Source organism: Styela clava, chromosome 6, assembly GCF_964204865.1.
Source record: "Styela clava chromosome 6, kaStyClav1.hap1.2, whole genome shotgun sequence".
Lineage (NCBI taxonomy): Eukaryota > Metazoa > Chordata > Ascidiacea > Stolidobranchia > Styelidae > Styela > Styela clava.
Window position 1 is genome coordinate 4347391 of NC_135255.1, and position 27716 is coordinate 4375106.

General features: G+C 34.0%; 1 protein-coding gene across 3 annotated transcripts; it reads right to left on the bottom strand.

The window, feature by feature from the left end:
- LOC120330794 (uncharacterized) lies at positions 1-27265 on the bottom strand. 3 transcript variants are annotated; one of them, XM_039397718.2, is made up of 29 exons: positions 27058-27265; positions 25554-25657; positions 24637-24741; positions 23596-23829; positions 22160-22246; positions 21909-21997; positions 20274-20473; positions 19061-19160; positions 18412-18539; positions 16612-16765; positions 16130-16299; positions 15210-15314; positions 15090-15129; positions 14837-14906; positions 13855-13967; positions 13074-13308; positions 12355-12466; positions 10316-10421; positions 9243-9489; positions 8647-8864; positions 5860-5941; positions 5027-5139; positions 4301-4480; positions 3371-3471; positions 2378-2563; positions 1988-2136; positions 1137-1308; positions 632-741; positions 1-549 (listed from the first exon to the last, which is right to left on the bottom strand). In XM_039397718.2, exons 1-29 carry the CDS (start codon positions 27166-27168, stop codon positions 375-377), a joined length of 3996 nt encoding a protein of 1331 aa, XP_039253652.2. In that variant the 5' UTR covers positions 27169-27265; the 3' UTR covers positions 1-374. The 3 variants fall into 3 exon arrangements, with proteins under 3 accessions (XP_039253652.2, XP_039253651.2, XP_039253653.2); XM_039397717.2 differs by having other exon boundaries at positions 13855-13965; positions 14832-14906; XM_039397719.2 differs by having other exon boundaries at positions 2378-2551; positions 13855-13965; positions 14832-14906; positions 27058-27264.
- Between the last annotated feature and the right edge of the window lie 451 nt (positions 27266-27716).

Genomic DNA, 27716 nt, shown 5'->3' on the forward strand with positions numbered 1-27716 from the left:
TTTGAAACTATTACCATTAAGAACTTTATTTGTAAATATTCAAGAAGATCGTAATATTTTGACAGCATCAAGCTATAATAAAAGCATACCAATCAAATAGCATTTAATTCTGTACAAATAAACGGCCCAAAAATACATAGGCTCCAAGACAGGAAAAGAACCAGAAAACACTCAAATTTATTGTTAGTGATGGCAACAGACATTGTAAAAGAATATTCACATAAGCTGTCTGTTTGTTGGCAGTGATCGCACGTCTTTGTTTTCACACAGCCTATCTTTAAGAAAAACCAGAGATGGTATGTATCAAAATACTGGCAGTAGACACCATTCTCAACCATATATTTTATGAATTCTGTTACACCAGCAATGAATTTTCACATATTGAAGAAATTACGAACAGCATCTCTATCTGTTCTTCCCATCATTTCCAATTCCGATATAAGTTGAGGTAGGGGTGAATCAGAAAGTGTGATCGGCCGCTCCTTTGTCGGAGTTGGGAAATTTAGTAGAGTGGAAAAGAAATTCGCCCAGAAACTTTTGTGAAACCATCTGAGAATGAAAACGTATAGACTTTGAAAATGATATTCTGACGCAGTATTTTGATTGAAAATTGATTATTCGAACTGCGTACCTCTTAATTTTGTTCTGTATTTCCCATTTTCCGTCTTGGTTTTTTCTTATTTTCATGTAGGAACCAAACAGTACAACATGCAGTGACCCGGCAATTCCATATAGATCAATCTGAAAATAAAAATAATAAACAAAAAAGGGAAATGTATACAGACACAAACTATTGTTACTTGAATACTTGTTTTAACACAGAAACTCTGCTAATGCAAACTTTATGAAAATAAAATGTGTTCTCAAATACCATGCTATAATATTTTTTGAAAGCGGATGAAACACCCTAAAAATGCTAATTTAGTAGAAGATCCATCAGTTCAATTCATGCCCAATAATATCATCATAATTGGAAAAAATAAAATTGAAAATTTGTAGCAAGTATACCAGAATTCTTGTTCACAGATTTGTGCATATTGTGTGAATATAAGCATGTGTCAATAATATTTCGGTATTAATATCATGTAAAAAATATAGAAGACAGTAATTTAAAATAGTTACAAATTCACTCTTACATGGTAATTCCAAGGTTCTTTGTTTTGCATTTGAACACAAATAAACGCACTCGTACAACAGTTCTTTATAAATGAAGATCCATACGGCATTTCATTCATATCGATAGATCGACCAAAATCAATTAATTTGATCCCACCAATCTCAGTGAGGGAGTCAGAACAATCAGATGATCTGCAAACAATTTGAAAATTATAGTTGCATAGTTTATTTCGAATGAGGGAAATCCCAGACAAATAGAACATACTAAATCAGGGGTGTGCAAAGTGGTCCGTAAGCCAAAACCCGGCCCGCCAAGCCATTTAGTGGGGGTCTTGTCAACATTCATATTTTCCCCATCAAGCATAAAATCCTAATCGGACAGTTCATGTTTAAAAAGGCGCTCACGTGGGCCAAACTACATGTTTTTCTGCTCTTGTCGCTGAGTTAAATCATTCGCCGTTTTGACTGTTGCCTTCATTTCTGCAATACTAAGCTAAGTGATAGCCGTATTATCTTCTCTTGCCTTCCCACGGCACTCTGGTTATAGGTAGCTAACGTATTACGCTGTTCCATATTATATTGTGACATAATAATCCGTAAAAACCCAAGTGTTAGTGTGGACCAGCTAGCTGTCCGAAGTTAGTTTTAAGTTGCACACCCCTGTACTAAAAAAAGCCATACTCACTCCATTTCGATTTTATTTAGCCCAGAAGCAAGCTTTGAATTCAGACCAGAAAGTTCGGAAAAGTGATAGAGGCAACAGGAAGAAACCAGACTTTCCTTGAGTTATTAGCAACAGACAAAATCATTCAACTTATATGAAGACTTCACTACAAACGTTCCATGGTACATAAACTATTAATGAACTCACAATGGAACCACCATAAAGTTATCAGGTTTGATATCGCCATGAATAATTCCGACAGTATGAAGACTATGAACTATTCTCATCAGTTGATTTGCAATCCACCTTGCAGTTGCATCTTTCATCATTACATTTTTATTTGCATTAATTTTATCCTAAAAATAAATGAGAATTTATTTACATTTCAAAGTCAAAGAGTATAGCTGAATGGTGTTAAACTATCTTGCAATTTCATAGCTGATAATCAATTTCAGATTCGCAAGGTTAACTTCAGGGGATGAATAGTAAAACTATTAGTATTCATAATTACAGTTAAAATATACAGCCATTTTAAAAACAACCAAAGTATTCATTTTGGCTATGGTTTGAATCTCTATGTTCGAAATTTGTTCTTACCAGTAAAGTTCCCTTTCCATAATGCGGCAGTGTCAACAAAGACCCATCTTTATATAAATAAGCTGAATTAATATTAACAATTGCATCAGCAACATCAGACATTCCTTGTAATCTTAGTCTCGTCTTTGCTTGATTTATTATATAAACTTCCCATGGACATGAAGGTGTTTCAACCTGAATTGAGAACTATTAACATCCCAAAAATAGTCAGAACAACTTTTTGTTTTAGTGGAGAATGGGGAAATAATTGTGATTTATGTAATATTTTTCTGTTCAAGTTGAAGGAACAGTTGTTAGAGTTTAAGCTAAATTAGTAAAATTCACAATATCGCAAAATGCAGATCAGTACTTGCCACTTCCACACTCCCTAAAGTTGCAAAAACTAAATACTACATGGAATCGAAAATTTAAAAGCTAAAATTCGGAAAAGCCAAAATTGAAAGTGTCAACTGGAAGTAAAATAATGGGAGAAAAAGTTAAAGAAACAAAATATAAACTTGGGACATTTTAATTTAGAACATTATGTTGAAGCGATTGTTTAGTCGTAAGTCATTTCTTAATATCTCAAAGTTTAATTCTGATGTCTGCCTGTTACTTTTCTCCACATCACGGCCCTGATTCCTTTTATCCAAGTCCAAGTTTTTAAACAATTTAAATATATATTCCAGTAGTTCCCAAACTTTTAGGGCTCGCGGCCCTCTACCGGGAGGCTTTTAGCACTCATGGCCTCCCTGTTTATCATTCTAGTGGTATTTATAGTGATATTTTGATTCCAAATCTCATTATGTTGAAACATTTCATGCTCAATAAGGAGAAAACAATCTGTGAAATAACCTAGTCAAACAATGAAACTAGGAAGAACAGGGAGTTTTCTTGTAAAGTGAAAAGTAAAAAAGTTTCGCGCCTAACATTATGAGCCCTCTCCAACTGCTCTGTGGCCCCGAGGTTGGGGACTGCTAATCTATTCAATGACGATAAAATAATTGAACATACCTTGAGAACCTGCTGACAATCATTTTCATTAGAAGCAATATAGAATACTTTAGCAAATGCTCCTTCACCAATCATCTGACCAAGTTTAACATTCTTTCCATCTGAACAAAAATAGGAGTTTTATGTGAAAAATTAAAATTAAAAAAAAATTCATTGCTTGAATTAATATTGGATGACTGATCCCTCGGCCCACAAGAGAGCAAAAGCATTTTCTCTGGTGGCCATGAACTATGGCCTTCACTAGACAACTATAATCATTAAGATCAACTTGATTACGATTTGTTTAATTATTTGACTGAAATGTATATATGCTTATGCTTTCATATGTAAGCTTCACAATATACAACATTGCAAGCAAAATAACTAAAGGGAGCGTTTTTATAAAAACTAGGTAGGTTTTTTCATCCGAATGCTGAGTGTCCTAAGATAGGGTTACAATCAAGGTTAAATATAAAATTAACGTCAGAAACACAAAACTTTATTTTAGAATCCATAATATCAAAAAATATCCTATCCACAGTCACATTTTTGTATGTTTGCATAAGCCACACATGGGATATATATTTGCAGTAAAATCCTGATGTCACACAAACTATTTTAATAGGAAAAATGCTATGCTAATTTTGAATTAGTATATCCTCTCTTAAACACAATCTTACAAGGTGCCACACCCAACTAACCAAACCTACTTAACTTCTCATCAATACAAAAATGTGAAAGATGGAAATGATCAAATGACTATGGTTTTCCATTGAATTAAAATTACCGTAAATAAAACTCGGGCTAACTTCAAGACCAAGAAAAGGGGAGTTGATTTAAAACATACGAAAACGAAATAAATAACAGAGTGAAATGCTTGAAAACGAAATTATCGAAATATGAATTAACATTCCAATTACAGCAAAAAAGACAAAAAAATTAACGATATACTTAGATTCAGAGTTGATCCTTTGCGAATGCTAGGCATTGGCATGGTTGCCATATGATGTATCTCAGTGTCTTTGATATTTGACAAATTGTTATGATGTTCCATGATTGAATTCAATAAATCTTTGTTCCACGGATCATCAATGATGTTTGGTAAGGATGATTGCGCAATACTCTCCGCCTCTAAGTTTAAAAAAAGAATAAGGATTATTTACCTTCACTAGTAATTTAACAAAACATAATGTGTGTAACGATCTCAGCAACAAATCCTATGTAATATATTGAATAGGTGATGCTAAACTGGAATGATTCCAGTCCTTTCAAAAGTAGTAGTTGCTTACATATTGTTGGATATCAGTAGAGGCTTATTCAGATCCTTGTTCAGAGCAAAACGCTTGGGTAGGTGTGGATTGCAAAATGGCCAACAAATATACAAAAGTTAAGATATAGATATGTTCTATGCTAAATAAGAAAAGCTTTGAGGATGATTGAAGAATTAAAAAATTTATCTTTCTCTATTTCATATTATAATTCTGCTTTGTGATATACCAATTTATGACATCACAAATGAAATAAGTATGACGGTTAACTATTGTGACACTGACATCACACAAAAATGCACAATGTAATAATAAACTACATTTTCCTAAAAAATGAGATAAATTTGAATTTTTTTAAAACAAGAAATTTCAAAAAGTTTTCGGACAAAAAAATAAAATTCGCATTCACCAAAATCAGCTTTCTTGATTGAAGTTGAACTAAAATCGGTGCAAATTTTTTCAATTTCCGTATTTTCTTTCAGAATTTTTTGACTTATAAAAACATTGTCATCTGGTTTAATTCTGTGGAAAACAAAATTGAAAAGCGAAATTTAATAAAGAATAAATAAAAATTTGAGAGTTGCTGTATCCGCTTTTTAGAAAAAAATTCAACAATGATGGGATCACACTTAAATTAAGCAACCAACTATGTAAAAATAAGTAGATTCACTTTAATGCAAAATTATAGAATATAAATCTATTGTGGTATGGACATTGATATCCAATGATATGAAATATTTTGGAAAAATTTCATTAATTTCTATTGAATAAATCTTTAGATTTTTTCATATTTCTAGTTAGTTTGAAAATTATTTTTTTTTTTACCAATTCATAATAGTGAATCTTCCCCCCAAAACTATAATATTTTTGTTTAGCAAAACCGTAAACCAATAGCCTATTGCTACAATACTCTCAGTCATATGTATGTATACAGAAAATACACAGAACTTTAAATTAAGATTGCTCAAATATGACTAATTTTGGGTACGGTTAGGCCATAATTTTATTCCGATTTTCCTTATTTTGGTTCTATTACGAGTTCGGTGACTGTTTGTGTTAGCTAAGTGAATATACCCCCTGCCCATAAGTTTCAGTTCCCTTGATGTAACACAGCTTGATGTAAAGTAGGCGAACAAAATTAGTTTCCCTCCATTGGCACACATCATTCTGGAGCGCCCTGTTTTTTACATACCAGTAATTTAAAATCTACCGTTATATGAAATTACAAAAAGAATTACTCACGAAAAAGCATCAGAAGGAGGTTTCACTGCTTGTGGTGATTCCCACAATCCACAATCGATAGTACCTCCAAAATCCATGAAATCTAAATTTCAACAATGCAATATTTAACTCAAGTATCAGTTGGGGTTACGCAAGACTTTTCCATGCTCTTTGTCAGGGGTCGGCAACCTTTTGTCTTTTGTGAAATATATAATTGTTAGGTTATAATATAATTTAGTATAAATAATATATTCGTCAAAACGGATGTTTTGTAACTATAATTTAGTGAAGCGTCGCGGGCCGGATTATAATGCTCCGCGGGCGTAGGTTGCCGACCCCTGCTCTATGCCTTCGTGGAAGTGAATCTGTATACGTGTAACCAAGGATGCTGTGGCAAGAATAAAGATGACTATACTCAGGGTTGTCCAAAACGAATCGAATATTCGAATGTATTCGAATATCAAAGTATTCGAATACCTTTTCGGCTGATTTTCGAATAATTCCGAATAGTAGCCACTTTTTGCCGTAAACGTGGTGTTTCGGTTTACGGGAATATTTAAACGACTCTTTACGCTGTCTCACGTAATGACGATGAAATAGAATCGGCACTTTGATTGTTTATATTCTGTGCGACCGTACCGTGTTGCGACACATTTGCACGTTTGCATATTTAATTTCTATGTGGCCTGCTTATTATTCGCATGAGTCTTCTCAAGCATGATTTGTGTAACCTTATATTTGGGTCTTAGCTTAGGGTCTGCCAATCATGATATTTAATCGCAGGCTGGTTATCGTTACTTTAAAGAGAAACACGTCCACCAAGATAAAGTGATTTGTGACCCTTTCGTTTTGCCGATTCAGCAAAACACGACAGGGACAGGAAAACAGCTGTGAAATAACCCGTGGACGTACAGTGTAGTACCTATCACATTCCAAAATTATTTCAACATTCGGGTTAATAGGTTGTTCAAAATGATTGCCGCTTTACAACTTAAATTTACCACTCAATTGTTGAAAATAGTTAATTCTGTGAGTATGATTCTACCAAACTAACATGATCTGGTTCTAAACATATAAAATTATTAGCGAATTAATGCCAAATACAACGGGTATTTGTGGACATGAAATACGTGGTAAACTGCCCAATTATAATTAATTTCGTATTCGTGTTTACAAAATAATAAAACTAATAATTCTAAAATGCAACGGCGATCCGTGGCCTTCAAATGTGTGGTAAACTGCCCGATTTACCAACATTTGAGTTATGATAATAGAATTAAATTAACACGGTAAGGCATTTTAAGTAGTGGTATCGGTCATGGATTCGAATATTTTGTGCAGCACAAAATCATCCTAGTAAAAAGTCCATACTTTTAAATACAAACCAATGGCAACCATTCTCCAAATTAGTTCCCAAGAGCGGGATAAAATATAAATTCTTTTTCCGACTCGTGACAATTTTTCGTGAGTACGAAAATAAGAATCAAAACTAATTATATTCGGCACAATATCACTGCAATCTGTGGACATAAATTGTGTGGCAAACTCGCGAATAATATTAATTTTTGATTCCTATTTTCGTATTTACAAAATACAAAGGCGATCTGTTAACTTACAATGGGTGATAAACTACCAGATTATAATTAGTTTTTAAATTCCTATTTTCCTATTTATGAAATAATAAAAGTATTATTACTCAAACATACAACGGCGATCTGCGGACTTGAAATGTGTGGTAAAGTTCCCAAATATAATTAATTTTTGATTAGTATTTTTGTACTCACGAAAAAATTGTCACAAGTCGGAAAAATGCCTCATACTTTATCCCGCTTTTCGACAAATAATTTGGATAATGGTTGGTATTTAAAAGTATGGGCATTTTACTAGGATGATTTTGTGTTGCGCAAATATTCAAATCCATCATCGATACCACTATTGTCGTATTAATTTAATTCTGTTAACATGACTCATGGTATATAAATTATATACTGCAATAATCTGCAAATATGAAATGCCTGGTAATATAGCTAGGTTGTAACTTGTAGATAGCAGTTATTCCATTGCTTATTGTATGGAAATTCCTACATACATTTAGGTAAGCTTCAATTAGTGGATTTTATTTTCGAAGTATGCGAAATTTCATATTCGAAAAAAATAATTTCGAATGTATTCGAAATAGTGAACTATTCGGTATTGGCCATCCCTGACTATACTATTTGATTTAAGAGTCTTACATTTGAACTATGAATAAAAAAGTTTATTTACAACAGCTAGGCAGATGTTTATATAATAAGCACAATGTAACCATCGGGGTGGGTCATTATTTTTGTTGATATTTTATCTCCATAAAAAGTACAGTCGTAATTTCAGCAGACACAAGTGGGCCGGATGAAATACTTCGGCGTACCGGATTCGGCCCACGGGTCGTAATTTACCCACCCCTGGTATATCAGGTCTTGTATGAATTGAACCGATACTGAATAGTTGGACTTAACTACGACGCCATTGCAGGTTAAAATCTCAGGTTCGAATCCCATGCCCCCAATATAACCCAGGATGTAATAAATTGGGTAGGCATGGTTGAACAAGAAAGATTCCTGTCCTTCTAACTATAGTAGCCTATCACCTAGTAGTGGCTGCTTGAGCAGAGACTTTTTCAGACCGAACAACAAATAAAGTGATGTATGAAAAAATTTAATCTGCTGTTCAAATGGCCAGATTCACCGTAATCCTAATTAATACTCATTAATTTGATATATCAGAAATAAAAACTCTAAAAACTGCAAGGAAATACCAATATCGACATACCCAGGATATCATTCGTTTTCGAAACTGTACCATTAGTCAATGGATCAAAATTATTAGTTTTTGATAAGTCGCTTCCGAAACTTTTCATTTTGAGGGGATCATTGTTAACGATTAACAATGGATCATGAGTTCTATCATACACTGATTCTCCACATGATGACTTAGCTTTTCCCATAACAGAAGATTTATCTGATTCGTTGCTGGCTTCCAAAATCGGACTGTAAATAAAGAAATAAGTGATATTAACGTTAATATAATATTTAAGGAGCATTTCTGTAATAACTAGGAATTTAAGGTTAGATACTTCGTTTTCAAATCCGAGACAAATATGTACTCAAGGTGTAAAAAATAATGTTATAGGCAGGGATGGAGCTGAGGCTGTGGAGTTTGTTAAAGCTGGAGCTAAGCTTAGCCCTGGACCAGGGGCGATGTAAGTGTGACGTTTAAAGTTACAATTTACAAACAAAATTTAAAGTCTTACAAAAGCAAAAGTGGAAAACAATAAACTAAATTGTCAGGCTGTAAGTTTGCCCATGTCAGGGTTAGAGTATACAAAAAATCCCTACATAAATATCGGACCAATTGTTTATAACTACCTTAGTTGTTTCATTTCAGCAGGAATGTCAACTTCTTTACCATTTTCCGCTGAATAGAACATATCGTTAGTATTTTCATCATAATCATTATGAATAGAGATTGGATTGACAGAAGGAGCAGAAGATTTGCCGATTCTGTCCTCGGACTGTTCATTTACGTTTTCCCGATGAGGCAACATATCAGTGACCGTATTTTCCGTTTGAATACGACTCAGATGATTAATGTGAGTCATATCTTGAAGTTTTTCTAAAAATTAAATTAGTTAGTCATGTATGAAAATTGCGCAATATGTCTACAAGAGATACAGACAAAATCGAAAGATTAAGAAAATTCATCATTCTCAAAAAACTGTTTCTACTCGATTTGTTCATGTCAACAATTTCTACCGGGACAATTTCTAAGGCCTAACATTTAAAACGTCGAAAGTCTGGGTCGGATTAGCAGGTTATACATCCCATGACCAGTACCTCACCCAAGGTATAATAAATTGGTTAGCATGTCTGGATAATTCGCCGTGAACAAATTTGCAGCAGGAAATCTCGCCACAGGAAATTTCGCCTACTAGAAAAAATCGTCGCTTGAAAAATCGCCCAAAAGCATTTTGCTGTAAAACAAGTATTTGTGATAAGAACAGTTAAAAACAACTTTTTGTTTAATACAACACCCTGTCTTATTTTCGAGAAAACATGGTACAATCTTGTCTGCTCTGTACCTACCTTAAATTGTCCGCTGATCAGCAAAGGACAGCTTGGGGATCATGTTGTTCGCTTTGCACTAGCTAGTTGTTAGGGCATTGCAACATCATAGTTAGCAGGTTTTACAGCAAAATGCTCTTGCGGCGATTTTTCCTACTAGGCGGCAAATTTTCCTAGAACCATTGGTTAGGTAATGTCAAATACTAACTCATTAGTTATATTATTGCCGAAGCTGCTTGTACAGGCTGCCTTGCTTGATCAGGATAGCCTAAATAAGCGTCTCAAAAATATATTGAATCAAATTCACATTCATTGACTATGCGGCCAACTACATTTTTCCAAAAATACATGAACACAAAAAATGTGCTTTTACATACCAGACTTGCTGCAGAATGGAGTTGAAGCAAGATGAGCCCGACTTGAAAAATCGCTTCCGGAAACAGTAACATCATCAAAACAAATTCCTGTTTTATCGTCAGAATACTATCCAGAGATAAAAGCCAGTTTAATATCTGGTATGTGAAATTTTTGATTCCCCCAAAGTCAGGGGGGGGGGGGGGTCGAAACCCCCCACGTGCAATTGCCTTCTGCTAAAATCGCCGTTCGTTTTCATCAACGCGGCGTGTTATTTATGCCGTGAACGCCCTTCACATTGGTGTTTATTCTCTTTAAATCACAAATTTGTGCCGCGGGAACAATGATAATTATTTTATTTTTGTACTCGCACGGAAATGTGAAAACTGAAAAAGCGTGCAATTGCCTTCTGCTAAAATCGCCCATGTTTTCATCAGCGTGTTATTTAGGCCCGCCCTTACGTCGGTTTTTATTCTTTCTAAATCATAAATTTGTGCCACGATAAACATGATTATTATTTTATTTTTGTACTTTGCACGGAATTGTGAATTCGCGAGTTATAGTACGTTCATTGGTGGCGAGGTTCTAAAGACAAAAGAAGGAGTAAAATGGTTAAGGTTATGGTAAAATGGAAGCGATCTAAATTTGATTGAAAAGCGACATTATAAAATACTGAAAATAAAACCGTAAACAATATAAGTTTTGTTGAGTCCCGCGACAGTCTGAAAACGTTTTTCTAGTCGCTAAATCGCAAAAATTCGTGTGCCTACGGCGCACATTATGTTTGGTCGCCGTTTAGGAACATACCGTCACTAAAATCGAAACACGGTTAATTGTGGGTTGGATTTGCCTTTTATCCATTACTTTAAAATTGTCGTAGAAAATTTTCGTGTTATCATTAAACAAGGTTGAAAACGCGATTTTTTTCCCGGTTTGTGATGATATATAAGATAATTAATCCGAAGTATATCCATCAATTTTTATTGTACTGAAATAAATTTTACTCCCTGAGAATTTACAGCAGATTCACGGATTCTTCAGATAGTTTTATCTTTAAAAATAAACGGAGTGTCAGCATTGCGATTGAACGGAGTCAATGTTACAAGCACATCTCAAATTTGTGAAATTTGCAAAATAGAAAAAATACGGATCAAAACAATATATAATAGGCGACGGGCAGTTACCACAAATATTTATTTAAGGTCGGCAAATGGCCGAGGTGTTTTAAAATTGTGAATTGTAAAAAATTGGTTTGTTTTGTCGACGCAAACGCTGGTTAAATTGAAGACAATTAAATTATTAGAGCAAGACATTTTAAATATGCCCTTATCGGTCACGAATTGATTACTTTGCACAACAGAAAAATCATTTTTCGTTGTAAACGTCGGCTTTTTTAACAAGTGGCGTAACCGCGGCGATGAATATGTATTTTTGATTTAACGATATACTTCATATGCATTTTCATTGTACGAAGTAAAATTGTACTTTTCAGGATTTTATATCAGTTATTGAGATTTTTCTAACGGCGATAACGAGTTGGCAAGATTCCAAAAATACGTATTAAAATTAAATACTCCGTTTATCTCATATTTTTATGTCCACCGATCGCCGTGGCATTTCAGAGAACTAATGTTTTAATTTTGACGTAACAAGAAGCAACCGCGAGTTACGTTGGACACAATTAAATTAATATTTAAAGACATTTTAGAATTTTGTAGTTGTCAGGGATTGAATATTTCAAGCGACAAGAATAATCATTATACGCTGAAAAGACGTCCCTTTAACGAGCGCGTAATGCGAAGACTGTTACAGACCGCAAATGGGAATTTATGGGAAATGGGAACCCCCCCCCCCCCCCTATATAAATATAAAAAACTATAAATATATATAACAAACTAAACGATGCAAATTGATTAACATTCTGTTGTGTGGGCTGGTCTGCAATATTAAGGAAGGCTATCTAAGCTCCTTGCCTGAATGTCTACTTATTTATAACTATTCAGGTTAGTTATATGAATACGGTGTAGATAAAATGAGTTAATAAAGGAATGCACAATCAAACCTTGTTGTTTTCAGTATTATGAACATCAGAATATACTTGTAGAGGTTGAGTACGATGGTTAATACCTTGTAGCAAATTTCTCCTTTCCTCTATTGTTTCTGCACCCTTCAATCTGAATTTTCAATATAATTTGAAACAACAAACAACCATATCGAACAAATCTAAAGCGTATGATCTGCTTCATTTTGAAAAGAGTGTTACAATAAATGCTTCAAAACAAACTTACTGAACATTATCCTATACATTTCATGGTACTCATGTAGTGTGATTTTCCTTATTTTAGTTCTATTACGAGTTCAGGGACTGTCTGTGTTAGCCAAGTGAATATATCCCCTGCCCATACGTTTCAGTCCCTTTACACAATGTAATGTACACAATGATGTAAAGTAGGTGAACAAAATTAGTTACCTCCATATTGGTACACACACTTCTGAAGAGCCCAGTTCATGGGCTTGGTCAAAAAAATAAATTATTTCATGGAAATATGCAAATTGAGGATGAAATCAGTAGCATGTAGTGTAAGAATGTTATAGATCCCATGTTTGAACCCTATCCTATCTTCTCATATATCGTGAATCAAATCGATTAGATTACTCATGGCCAGCCGTTAATAAGATCAGATCCTTGCATCGAATTAGACAAAGTTTGTTTTTATAATTCCACATATATTGTAATTTAAGCACACAAGTTGGTAAGAAGAGTTGTTAAAATAAACCTACTTTGTGTTGACATTTTCATCTGTATATATTGAAAATGGTGCTCTGTTAATTTCAGAAGGAGGAAGGAAGCCTTGAGAAAGTTGTTGTGTTTCGTTCAAAATAGGCCTAAATCCATAGGTTTGGTTTTCATCTGATGCAACATCTCTATACGGTCTAAGGCCTTCTGGAACAACTACAGAATCACTGACACAATCATCATTTTCAAGAGGTTTCTGAAACCAAGTATCGAGCTGGCCTGAAAAAGTATGAAACTTTTAAAAACGCAATGCAATGTATGAATTAAATGAATACTCTCACATGCACAAATATAAATTAAGAATTTGTTCACTTGATTTTTCGCATTCAGTAATATCAAATAACACTTGAGTGCTTGTTAACAATTTTTACTGAATTTATACCACACACGGCATAGTTTGGTGATGTAATGTAAATTTAGGCCATTATTTTTTAAACTAGGAGAAACTTTTTGAGAACTAGGAGAATCTCACTGATTTGCGAAATCACCAAATTCACACAAAATACAAAGGTTTTTGTCATAATAACATCCGTTTTATTGCAACCATGGCACATGGCATCCAAAAGAATTTTGAGATACATAAAGTTATCTACCTATTTACGATAAATCGGACACATACCAGCGCACGCCAACTTCTATGTTGTAAGTATTACATGCAACTTTTTCTCTTTGCGTCTGATATGCGATGGTATAATATTGATCTGAGAATATTTGTGACTTGGAACTATTATTGAATAAGAAAAAAGAATAATCAACTCAACTTACTCATTGCTTCTTTCGTATACAACGTAGGAGACGGCTGAGAACGTTTTGATTGGTTCAATGAACTGTTGGCAGATACAGTCGTTTTTGACATCACAGGATATTGTTGCACAACTAATGTTTCAGACATGAACATAAGGATTCAGTTTTATTCAATCTCACTTGCAGTTTGAGAAAGTAGATTACAACTTTCTCTTACAAACTTAAAAAAGCATGAAGTGTGATTTAAAATACAACATGAAATTTACTTCAAATGTTTCTCCAATATAAGATAAGAGGAAAGCTTTTCATACTGCCAAGGGTTAGCACATCATGCTAAGCGTTAGAAATATACTTGAAATCACCTTTAGATTACACTGCATAAAATTACAAGTTCAAATTTTGTAAGTATTTATATTTGAGGTTATTGCTGGACATATAACTAGTGATGTGATAGTTTTAAGAATGGGTTCTCTTTGTAGCAAACTCATTAACAACAGGTTCCCATATTTCAGAAAAGTATACCGAAGATCTATAACAATGCAAGAACTTAACATAAGATTACATGATAAGAATAACTCAAACATATTTTCTAATGTATGTCACTGTACAAACTACTTTAACTTTCGAATCGCGAAGCATAATGATAGTTTTCAGCTGCGTTATCCATTTTTAATGTCTAAAACAAAAAAGAGAAAAGGTTCGCACAAACTCTGTGAATCCCATCACTGTGCGTGGTCAATTATAAATTCTTCCCGCATCCTAGTCGATCAACTAACACAGTACTAGACTGGACTGACAACTAGATGAAACGCGGTTTTACACAATATCGTTGAGCAATTTTGACGAATATGAAAATCCTAAATCTTATTTATTACCACAAGATTGTGTATTACCATCTAGGGTGGAGAAAAGGGAAACGATATCCGAAAAACATTCGTATTCTCTATAAACAGGGCATCTACATAATGCTGGTTTGGGTACTGCAAAGCTAAATATACCTTGATCCGGTTGATTTTCTTCTTGTAATGATTCATCGTAAATCACAAAACCCGACTGGGGAGCAGTATTTGTAGCTGGAATATAAATAAATGTTGAGCAGATTGAAAAATAAAAAGTAAATAACAGAATTTATTCCAACATATAGAAGCTCCTCACACATTAGTGGCCGTTTGTTCAGATCCTCGTCTAGAGTGAAAATGGTATGATACGCTAAAAAAAATTGATATCATTAGAAAAACTAAAAATGATTGTCTCACCACAAAAATCAGCTTCATCATTTCTATGTTCCTCTTGCGCCTTAAAATAAGAAATTGCTGATTTAATAAGTAATAGAAATGATGTTTTATCTAGTTTAATTTTAGATGTAATTACATTACCATGTTTGCCTTCTTGATGTCTCGTTTGACAGTATTAAGTTGTACTGTTATATCTTCTTCTTCTCGTAATAAAGCTTCTTCATCTTCAACAGCAGTTGTAGATTTCTGAAAAAATAACATTTGTCAAACAATAGTGAAAATAGAAATTACGTCAAGTGCAGTGGCCTAGTAGTTAAAGCATTCAAAGCAACTTGGAGGGCTTAGGTTCCAATGCCATGCCCACTACGTCGCCCGGAGTGTGATAAAATTGGTTAGAAATGTTTAATTAGAAAGATTCCGGTTCTTCCAATTTATCGTTTCTTATTACATGCACTGACTGCTTATGTGAAGCCTTGTTCCGAGTATAAATTGTTTGAAAATGTCATAAGAAATATTAAAAACCATCATAGTTCTATGAAAAGTAAGAACGATAGTGTTTTATAATAGGTGAATCAGTTGTTTTCATTTGGATAATCATGACATTACATCAAATTCATATAACTTGAATAAATACAGATCTTAATATCAGTGATGTCTTTTAACATGAATACAACTAATGGTCCTCGAATAGGTCATACTTCAGCTATACTTTTTAACAGGTAGGTAGGTGGGGATTTTGCCAGACAATGGATTGATTTGAAATGTTTGAAATAAACAAACTGGTTTTTAAATGAAAATAATTATGATTATAGACTTTTTTATTTTAGAAAATTCCACAATGTTATCATTTACTATGTCAATGAGAAAACAGTGATAAACAAAAAAAAAATTCATCTCGCCTTTGTCTTGAAAAGTTGAGAGTTATAAATTGATCAAAAGATAAAAATGGGTATGCAACTTAGCTACCATAATATCATGATCTTTAGTATAATCTTGTATTATTCGCTTTGCTAGCTTGAAAAAAGATGCTCACAAATTAGAGGTCTGTATAAATTACTTACAGCAAGCATTCTTAGTCTTTTACTTTCGATGAGTTTTCTTTCTAATCTAATTTTTTCTCTTTCCAATTTAATGATTTTCATTCTCTCTTCATCGAGCAATCTTTTTTCTTCGTCGAGTAATCTCCTTTCTTCCTCAAATCTTCGTTCCTGCTCTAACATCATTCTTTCTCCTGAAGAAAATTTTGAAGAAAAACACAAGTTTTAGTGCAATGATAGCAATACGAAGCAGATCGTCAAATCAGAACAAATTAGAATACGTCGAGAGCCAAATTTTTCGAGTCGAGAGCCAAAGTTAAAATTTTCTGCAAACAGGAAGTCACTTTTCGAATGGAAAGACCTGAGTGAACTAAAATGTAATCATCCTTAGTTTAGAATCCTAAAATATAACACGGATGCAAGGAATATAAATAATTGTAAATGTCGTCACTTGTTAGTACACCGATTATCTTACTATTAATAAAAAGTTCAAAAGAAAAAATCACTTTCTAATCTTTGTTCTTCGAGCATCCTCTGACCTTTTTCCAACTCCTTTTGTGCCTGTATTCTCTTCCTTCTTCTCCAATGTGCAGCACGTACTTCTTCAAATTGCATTTCCCCCATTGCAGTATACACCTTATCAACATCATAACCAGATACCTGATTTAATTGAATAATGTTATAAAATATTCATCAAGTGCCAAATAAATGGTTTGGGTACATACTTTTTTTTGAAGTAATGATACCAATTTGACGAAGTACTTTCATTTTGGAATATTTAGAATCAAGAAGGACAAGATTTGAAAAAAGGCTTATTTATTAACTTATGGTAACTGAAAAAAAAAAAACAATAGAGATAGCATCTGTGTCAACTTTTTAATGGCCTAGTGGTAATAGACCAGGGGTGGGCAAGGTTTTTTGGCCCCTTTGCCGACCTAGAATGGCGGGCCATGTAAGTGTGACATAAAAAGTAACATTTCTTGAACAGCATTTTATTTTATTTACAATATTCACAGTGTTTCAAAAGAAAAAACCGGAAAACAATAGGCCTCGTGCTAAAACTAAATTTAATCGCAATCTTGACAAATTCCTTCAAAGTTTGGTTGTGGCAACATCACACTGGCCAGATTGAAATACCCAATGGGCCGGATTTGGCCACGGGCCAAAGTTTGCCAGTGTCAGTGATAGATCGTCTATCTTGGAGTAGCAGGCTAAAGATCTCATATCCCATGTCAACTATCACATCCGAGGCGTAAAACACTGGATAGGCATCACCAAAAACCGGAATGATTCCAGTCTTTTTAAAAGTAGTAACACAGTATGCATCAGAGCAATATTTGATGTAAAGATAATATAAATATAAATCTATTCAATCCATACAAACATAAGTTAATTAATGATGTTGAGCATGATCCAATTTGAAATTTATTCTGTATTGCATATTTATTTCGGAATAGAAAAAAGTGAGTTTTGGTCATCCCTGCATGTAACTTTTAAGACCTTTATTAGGCAAAACATTTGACTAGCAGTTAATTCATATTGCATCAGTGTGCAGCAAGACCCTTAATTAATAAAAAATGGTCATCTTTATTTTTGCTACCGCATCTTGCATTATAAACATAAAGATCATTTAACACAGGGGTCTCAAACTCGATTTACCTAGGGACCATCGGAGGACTGGGTGAGTCTGGGCCGCATCAGGTTTTTCACAATAAAAGCTTAGTTGGAAAAATTCAAATCTACTCGATTTTCTTTATTTTATTTAAAGACAAAACAAGTTGAAAACATAAATGAATAAATTGAGACAAAAAAAAAATAACTGAAGATATGAATAATTAGTGATCATCATATCAAAATCCGAGAACTTATAACTTATATTAAATTTATTAATCATGCGAACTGAGCTAAATGACACACTAACATCAAACTTTCATACTTTGGCGGGGGCCACAAACTATCTTGCGGGCCGCAAGTTTGAGACCCCTGATAGCACAAAGGCATAGGCATACCATAGGTAGTTAGTCATGAGTATCCCTAATTGATAGTACACTAAAAACATGTAATCTTGGATACTTCTAAATTATATAGTAATGGACAATCCTAGAATATCCATTTATTATTGTTTTATGTCATTAACACATTGGGTTGCCCGAAAAAAAAAAACAGAACCCAGGTCATTTGGAACATATTTTAGAAAGAACAAAACTTTTGTGCAAAGAGTCCTAGATTACTGACATTTTCGTATAAGTCTTTAAGAAATGAATGGGTTCCATCATTTTTGTGTCACCCTGTATATAAATACTTACAATATTGGCCTCGTGTATGGGTTTGGCATTAAAAATACTTTCAAATTCTGTTACTGAAATTTTAGATTCTTTCTTAGTTGATAAAATAGATTCAATGTTGGATGCAACTTTGTGAGGAGCATGATGAGCTGAAATGAGAAGGATATTGCATGGGAAATACTTTGAACAATTTAAATTGAATGTACGGGTATATGTAAGTTATTTATGATGGTTATTTTCTGCAGTAAATAACTATTATGGATGATATTTTAATCTCTAACAATAGTGGAAAATACAAAAAATATTGTCAATCAAGAACTAGTACAATTAACCAATTACCCGAGAAATTAAGCGTTGGATTATTTCTAAATTTATACCAATGATGAGTCAAATTAGTTTACATTGTGTACGAAATTCATTATTAGAATCATTTAATAAGTCTGCAAACCGTTTTGATAAACAATTATTTACAAATGAAATAAATCCTATCAATAGTTGCTTTCGAATTTTAATGAAAGCTCAGTCTTGCTCTGAGCAAACTTGAAACTATGTTATACATTCACTATCTCCATAATATAAAAGATCAGTTGAGCTGAAATTTAAAATGGAATTTAAAATTCTTACCATCTCAGAAGCAGAACCTTTACGTAATAATAAAACTTATTCTCACCAGAAACGGAATCTTCTTCGGTAAAAATAGTGAAATTGTTTGATACTGGTGGCCGGTGAACTTGTGGAACTGCTGAAGAATGAGTATGATGTTGTTTGATCTAGGAAAATAGGCAAAAGTCGCTTTACTTTCTGTTAAACTTACATCACAGATGCGCATACATAGGGTAAGTTGTGAGATTCGCAATCTCTAAAGCTTTTGTTCATTTTGAAAATAAAACTAGTATTGAAATCGTCTGCGTCATATGTCGCTGGCAATTTGAGAAATTTTTTATAACTTTTACATAACGATTTCATTCCTTTCACTCCTGACAAGACCCTATATAATAAGCGGTACAGATGTGCAAAGGAAACTCAGGCAGAGATGAGAAAGAAGAGTTGACCTTTTCCCTTTATTCTTGAGGCCTACATGTTTACAAACCTAAAAAAGCATAAAGTACACAATAACAACCATAAAACTGAGTTCTATTTAAAGGCGGCAAATGGCGTTTTTTTTTGTGTGAGCCGTAAGTTTTTTACTGATAATATGGCGCCACACGAACAAAAGGTTTGGTAACCGCTGGCCTAGCTAATTTATTACACATCGAGTGAGGTGTTGATCTTCAACTTTTAACCGAAGATTTTTGACCTGTGATACAAATTATTTAAGTCCAATACTATACTCACCAGGTCAGGGTTTCCCAAACTTGTTTAGCCGTGGACCACTATTTATGAATCTTAGTTTTGACAGACCCCCATTCTATGCCATATCAATTTCTGTGACTAACCAACGTGGATAGATAATGTTTCATTTACAACACAAACGTCATTAATAATGTGATGAATGAGGTTGCTTTTTGCTGTACAATTTATTATTTCTCGGAGAAATTAGTGACAAGAAACTCATAGATCCGACTCTACGGCAAGTCTCAACTTGTATTTTGTCATCATATTGGTAAAAGCTGAAGATGCTTCCTCACACATGTGGGTCGTTGCAAAAGGTAAAAAAATTTTAATTGACTTTTCTGACAGTAATAGATATTTGTCCGCAACGATCAAGCAAAAAATGGAAATCATTCCTTACAGATCGATTAGACTCTTTTCATATCGTTGCGAACCCCCTCTGCAGTAATCACGAACCCAGTTTGGAAAATTCTGCACTAGGCCATAGCGCCCACGGTACAAGAATTGAGTTTCATACGACCATTAAAAATGATTCAATAGATTTCTCTCACCTTGACACCTTTCCACTGTCCAGGATTGACAGTATTTTCTTTTGTGGCAGTAGAGCTGGGTGCTGATGTCCATTTTCCAGTTTCTCCCATCACAGATATTCCGTCAGATGGAACATCTTCAAATATTTCAAACTTTCCTCCAGACTGAGGGACGAAATTCTGTGATGAAGTGCCCCATTTCAAGCTTTTATTTTGAATAGCTGGAAAAATGATAAAACGAAGAAAATTATATAAAACATTCAAAATCAGTTAGAAGTTAAAAACATCTGGAAACAATACAATCTTCCCCTTTTTTCCGAATTTTGAATTAATGAAGAAATTTTGGATAACAGAATGCCGGCATAATACTGAGTATATTCTAATGATTTCACTGCAGCAAACTTTAAGTTTTTTCATATAAGACAAAGATTAATTTTTACAGAAAGATGGGCACTCCAGAAGTGTGTGTACCGATAGGGAGGTAACTAATTTTGTTCGCCTACTTTATATCAAGTTGTGTGAAGGGATTGAAACCTATGGCCAGGGGTATAATCACTTTTCTGACACACACAGTCCCCGAACTCGTAATAGAACTAAAATAAGGAAAATCGGAATAAAATTATGGCCTAACCCTAACCTGTTATACACACTACGGAAGTAACGAAAGATGAATAAATGTTCATTTTCAACAACAATGGTCAGATATCCAATAACCAATCTGTTTTGACATTCAAAAAAATTTCATGATTCATTCACATTTTGACTATTGTAAATTTGTAATATATTGAAAAACTAAACTAATATGAGCATTTGAGTATAATAGGAATGTTAATAAAGAACGATAATATATGAAGAAAATAAGAGAATATTCAGGACTTTTAACCGTTTCCGTGCGGTGGGCACGTATACGTACCCACGACAAAAGTCGCTAGATTGCGACGGGTACGTTGATGTACTCCACTGTTTTATTTAGCAATCGGTCGCAAACTGTTGGTCTAGTTTTTCCGGGTTTTAGTTTATTGATAAGAAGTCTTCTTCGAGATTAACATAAGCGACGGTAAATCTCGCTTTTGTTTACGAGGGAATTTTATTTGCGGCGAAACGAGGGACTGTTTTTGAAATTTAGGCAAATTTCGGTGTTTTTTGAATGGTAATAGAAGACATATTATCCCTTCCATCTACCAAAGTATTTTGAGTTGGATCACGAAATTGCTACAGCAATATTATGCTATTGTTTGCCAACCACGAAGCGGTAACAGTAAAGGATTTAGCGAATATTTCTATTTTTTATCACGGTTTGAAGTTTCAACTCCCAAGAAAAAAAATGCCTTTTTTCTATCCGGTTTGTGACTCAGACCACCACTTTTAAAAAAACTTTTTTTTTTTAATCGCCAATTGCAAGCTTTTTAAATAAGCTTTCCAACGAGCCGTCGGTGGGCAGCAGAGGATCATTAGTTTTTCGTTAGTCGATCGATTAGTTGTGGGGGTACAAATGCATAAAATCGGCGTAGCAAATACGATTATTTAATAAAAAATAAAAATCGCATGGAAAGGGTTAAGAACAGCTACATATAGTCTAAAAAGTTCATAAATAAACGATCGTCTCCAAAATCCAATCATTTGCATATAATAAAAAGTAATATGATATAAACATACCATGCAGAGCTCTACCCGTTCTTTGTGTGCCAACAGTTTGATGCTTTCCCCTGCCTTTCAAATGCCCAAGAGTGGTCCGTTGTTGAGTTCTGTATCAAATTATAATATTGAATTAAACTTTTGCAAAATACTCCTGTAGTATGTGAACCTAGGTGGTGGAAATCGGAACGTAGTATGTGTACAAGGTTTACAATTTCAAATTTCATTTTCAGGATTTTTTTAAACATCTTAATAAACCTCATGCTACTGACTCTAAGTCATTATCGTTATCATCATCCTCGTCATATTCATTATTCTGTCCATTCAACATTCCTCTTGCAACTCGTAACTGAAATTCCCTGAAGCAATAAAAAAAGATATGAATAATAGAATGGAAAAAGACAATAAATATTGAGTTTATATCATGTAACGATTTCACTTTATACAACAGTCAACAATACTACAAAAATAACTATAAGAATCATATAAATCAGGGGTGTGCAAGATTTCTGTCAGTGGGCCATATAGCCAACTTCAGACATCTTGCTGGGGTCACACAAAGAATTTAGTTCCTCCATGTATACAACGAATCAATAAATTTTCACAGTGCAAAGTTTTATTCATTTAACGTGGGAAACTTGAAATTTCGAGTTTAGTTTGTTAACATCAGCTTTGACAGAAGTTGTAGCAATTAGCAACCCTTGTTGTCTGACAGATCAAATGTTCATTAGCCAGTTGACTTCTACATCTGCTTTTTGTGAGCCTCATTTTGTAGAAAAATTGGAAGAGCAAAAAACATTATGTACTTTTACCCATGTGAGCGCCAGTTTAAACATAAACTGTCAGATTAGAATTTTATGCTTGAGGGGGAAAAATCAAGTGTTGTCAAGGGCCACACTAATGACTCAGCAGGCCAGATAATGGCCTGTTGCACACCCCCGATAGGAGGGGTCAAGAGACGAATATCACAGAAAAAGTTGATTTAAATATTTCAAATATCCATTTTTTCAAACATTTATTACAGCTTACAACAAAATGTTTGTGATATATTGTAATTTTTTTTTAAATAAGACATGGATATATTGGACATTATAATCTGAAAAAAATTTGGTAAAGCAAAGAATTTACAACACTAGGAGATTCATCAAGTGGAAAAATACTACAGAACTACCATAGGTACACAAGAAAAAGTAAAAACAAAAATATAGAAGGTAAGGTGCAAATCAAACATTTTCTTTGCAAATCATACAAGCTTATTTTAATACCGAATCAAAATGATCTTAACTAAATGATAGGTTTGAGCCCTAAAATAAAACGTTTGACCCCCAAAATGATAAGTTTGGGCCCCAAACAATAAGTTCGCGTCCCAAAATGATAAGTTTGAGCCCCAAAATGATAACAATGAGTCCCAAAATAAACTGCAGTGTGAAGATATGACGGTACTCTTGTAGTATGCAAATCAAGATGGCGGACACCAGAACCTAGTATGTGTACCAGGTTGGGTTAGGCCATGACTTTATTCCAATTTTTCTTATTTTTTTGCTCTATTACGAGTAGTTCACTGGTAGTTGACTCCTGTAGTATTTTGTACCTGAAATTATGGCCTAACCCTAACCTGGTATACATACTACAATCTGGTGTCTGCCATCGCGGTTCGCATACTATGTGAGTACCGATGAAATATAACTATAATAACTATAAACATTACATATGTTTCCTTTGCATAAGATCTCTAGGTTGTGCACATTTTTCATCTCCATCATTGTAAATTCTATCAGCCCTTCTGATATCACCATGTTTTTCATATTCCTCAGCCCAAGCAATGTAAAAGTCAGCACATTCTGATCCAATACCTTCTGTATTCATGTAACTATATGTCTCTATAGGATCCTTCATAATTTCAGCAATCTTTATCCAGGCATTGACATATCGAATATCATTCCTGCATAGAAATATTTAAAAATATTTTATAAATTCATGTGTTGAAGGAACTTCATAACAAAGATAAAAAACGAGCATATCGGTTGGAAACCGAATCTTATCGATCGATAGTTAGGGGATCCCCCAAAACAGAAACTGCAGTTTCGATTCATCCGCTCTTGTAACTTGCGCACTGCGCATCGCACACCCACACTCGGCGGGTCTCAAAATTCTCCCGATTTACAAAAATCTAGATCACTATATCAATAATTGATTGATAACTCGCTAATTATATGACATAATTCGCCCAAAATCAATAGGCTTCTGGTCCGAGATAAGATGAATGCACATGCAAAATCTGGAGCAGATTCAATCTCGCTTTCGTGAGATATCGCGTGCATCTAACAGACAAACATACAGACAAATACCTATCAACATACTTACCGATTTAAATCGATAAGTAACAATTCAAGCAGAAAGCCAGGTATACAATTTTTTTGATGAGATGTTTACTATCCCATTTTTCACATCTTCTGTGAGAAGATGGTCAATAGAGAAGACTGTGGGTCATTACCTATTTTATTTGAGAAAATCAGTTTTGAAAAAATAAATAAATAATCCTTTTGTGGTGATGTCATTGTCATTGTTGGATTAAATTTATTACCATGTAAAATATGTAGTACCATCCATATATATATTTGATTTTGCAGAAAAACTAATCTTTTACATTAAAAAAAAAGATATAATACTTGTTCTAATTCCTATAGCCTCAACTAGCATAAAAACCGATTGTATTTGATATGGCAAGAAAACAAATAAAAAGCCATACTTATATTTTTCAGATTTAAACTGTGCAATCATTTTCTTCAGCAGATTGAGAAGAGTGTGATCATTACCTCCAGACGGGAAATATTGTATAGTCCATTTCAAATATCTAGAATTAAAATATTAAAATAACAATTATCCTAGCAGATATTTTTTTAACCAGTGAGGATGGAAAATGAGATATTACCAATATATTAGTGAACAATATAAGATATAAATACAATTATCATACTGATCTAAGAAGAAATGAAAGCCTACAAGACTCTCATCAGCCTACTAGTCTGTTTAAAGCAAGGAAATATGGACCATTTGCAAAATCATAGGTGGTCAATCATCTTTTTCATTTGGGAAAACTAAGAGATGCTGTAACTTGTTAGATGCCCACAGTAACTTTGGTCAGCAGTTATATGAACCTCCCATGTTTACTAATGAGCTAGTAATTTCTTAAAAATCATTTTCAACCAAAAATATTTATCTAATATCAACTCTCGCAGTCAACGGCCCGTTGCTGGGCATGCCAATTAGGATTACACTTTATGCTTAGTCATATGAATCATCATTATTTTGTTGTAATGTGTACTTATTGAATCATATCATAATCACAGATGTGCTAGTCATTGTCACATTTCCATAGATCATTTCTGTTTTTGATTGTGTTTAATTATTAATTAAGTAAATATATAATATTGAGTTGTTCTGTCGCTATATTTTTTGCTTTAATTCAGCTACAAGGTGTCGCTGACTAGATGACTCATTGAGTCTTTCGCAATCCCTTGCCAGGTGCAATATTTATTTCTTGTTTCATATCGCATTTGGTTTTTCATGACAAAAATAAATATCTGAATGTGATATTATATGGAGCGACAATATATTCACAGGTAATCCTTTTATCGCGATTAAGAACCTGAATCATTGAATTACCTATCCCAAGGTTCAATTGGATCATCTTCTTTGGTCCCAGCAATAATTTCTTCCTCAAACAGTTGTTTTTCCTTCAGAATACGTTCCATGTCTTGTTTTGAAGGCTGGTGAAATTAAATATTAACATAGGCCAGTTAGGTAGTTTGTCACAATAAAGACTACTAAACTGGAAATTTTTTCAATAAAGTGTAACGATAAAAAGTAAAAAAAGCATGAGCATTGAGTACATATCAGTAAGGCACAGTTCTGCGATTTCAAGTTGACCCGACTATTGGTTCAATTAAACAAACACTCCATTCGCCTCTGAATCGAAGGCGTCTGGCAAGACAGCAGATTACACTATACTTGTCTAGATAATAATTTAAGTCATTCACGGCATGAGGCGGCTGTCAAATGACCAAAATTGTGAATGCCAGAGTTCTTTTTTTTCCTTCAGTAAATTGGACGATTTTTCCCCTAAGAACTCATTGGTGACTTTCTCAGATTGTGCTTCCATTTAGTTTGCCTTTTGCGCAGCGCTGGGATACCAATTTATGTCGATATGGAAGCCCTAACTATCTCGTGATCGAGGGGCTTGCACTCACTGTTATATTGAGCATTGAGTACATATCAGTAAGGCACAGTTCTGCGATTTCAAGTTGACCCGACTATTGGTTCAATTGAACAAACACTCCATTCGCCTCTGAATCGAAGGCGTCTGGCAAGACAGCAGATTACACTATACTTGTCTAGATAATAATTTAAGTCATTCACGGCATGAGGCGGCTGTCAAATGACCAAAATTGTGAATGCCAGAGTTCTTTTTTTTCCTTCAGTAAATTGGACGATTTTTCCCCTAAGAACTCATTGGTGACTTTCTCAGATTGTGCTTCCATTTAGTTTGCCTTTTGCGCAGCGCTGGGATACCAATTTATGTCGATATGGAAGCCCTAACTATCTCGTGATCGAGGGGCTTGCACTCACTGTTATATTTGATATCTTTTGATGTGGGACATTTCTTGGAATCTGAGAACTGTTAAGTTAAAATACGTTAAGTCTGTAAGTTCAATACATTCGCGTATTTTTATGTGTTTATTTCCAAGCCTCATTTAAATAGGTTTCTGTTTGTTGTGATTTTTTTGTGAGTCTATGCTCATACAGTCATAAGCGAGCACATCATATTTCTCACGTTTTAAACTTTTTAAAGGTTTTCATCGCTCTCCAGAATTCTCCGTTTTTAATTTATATACCGGTATATCACAAATTCACAGTACAGCAGTATCATGGAGATTTTAAAATAAACTAGATTCAGATTCCAAGTCTGCAGGTAATAAAACTAACACTGTACAGTACCGGTATAGCTGTAACATACGGTACCGCAGTACCGTAACAGCAATACCAGTAATACATAGTCTATTTCAGTACCGGTACTGCAGTATTTGTAGAAAATATCCTACTACTGTAGGCTACCTACCGGTACTAACATCCAGACATGTATAAAATAGATATAGAATCACTACCGTACCTGCAAAACAGCAGAGATACAGCCAACATTTCTTCCAGATTTTACGGGTTTCACATTTTCTTTGCTGAGCTCCCAAGTTGTACCTGGTTTATCTTCTGAAGAAGCCGCCATAACCAGTAATACTAAAACAGTACCGGTACGTACTCTTAAAAACTGTGTATTCAAATAGATAAAGTTATACCGTAACTTCTGTAGTCATACCGGTCTGCCGGTACAATAGTCACTTTGGTACAAACTAAGATGATTACAAAAAGCAGACAGCTGAGCGAAAACAATCGATGTCTGATTTGAAATTCCCGCGCGGTCAAAACGCTAACAAAAACCTATCTCGGTGATTCTTTCCCTCAGCATAGGTATTTGTCTTTTCGGCGACTCTTTCCATTTTAATGTGTTCTCAGCATAGTTGTACTTAAAATAATATAGTATTTAAAAAAATATTCAACAACCATGTTCTCAGAAATACCGTAACCTAGGGAAATGAATAATATATCTTGGATAAAATAAATAGAAACACCGTTGAAGTTACATATCACTGATAACATAAAACGAACAAAAACATTCAATTTATTTATTTAAAATCTTGTCCTCTCCCTAGGTTACCGCAGTGATACTATATGTTCAAGAGCGAAGCCAGCCCAAATTAAGCCAGCCCAGACACT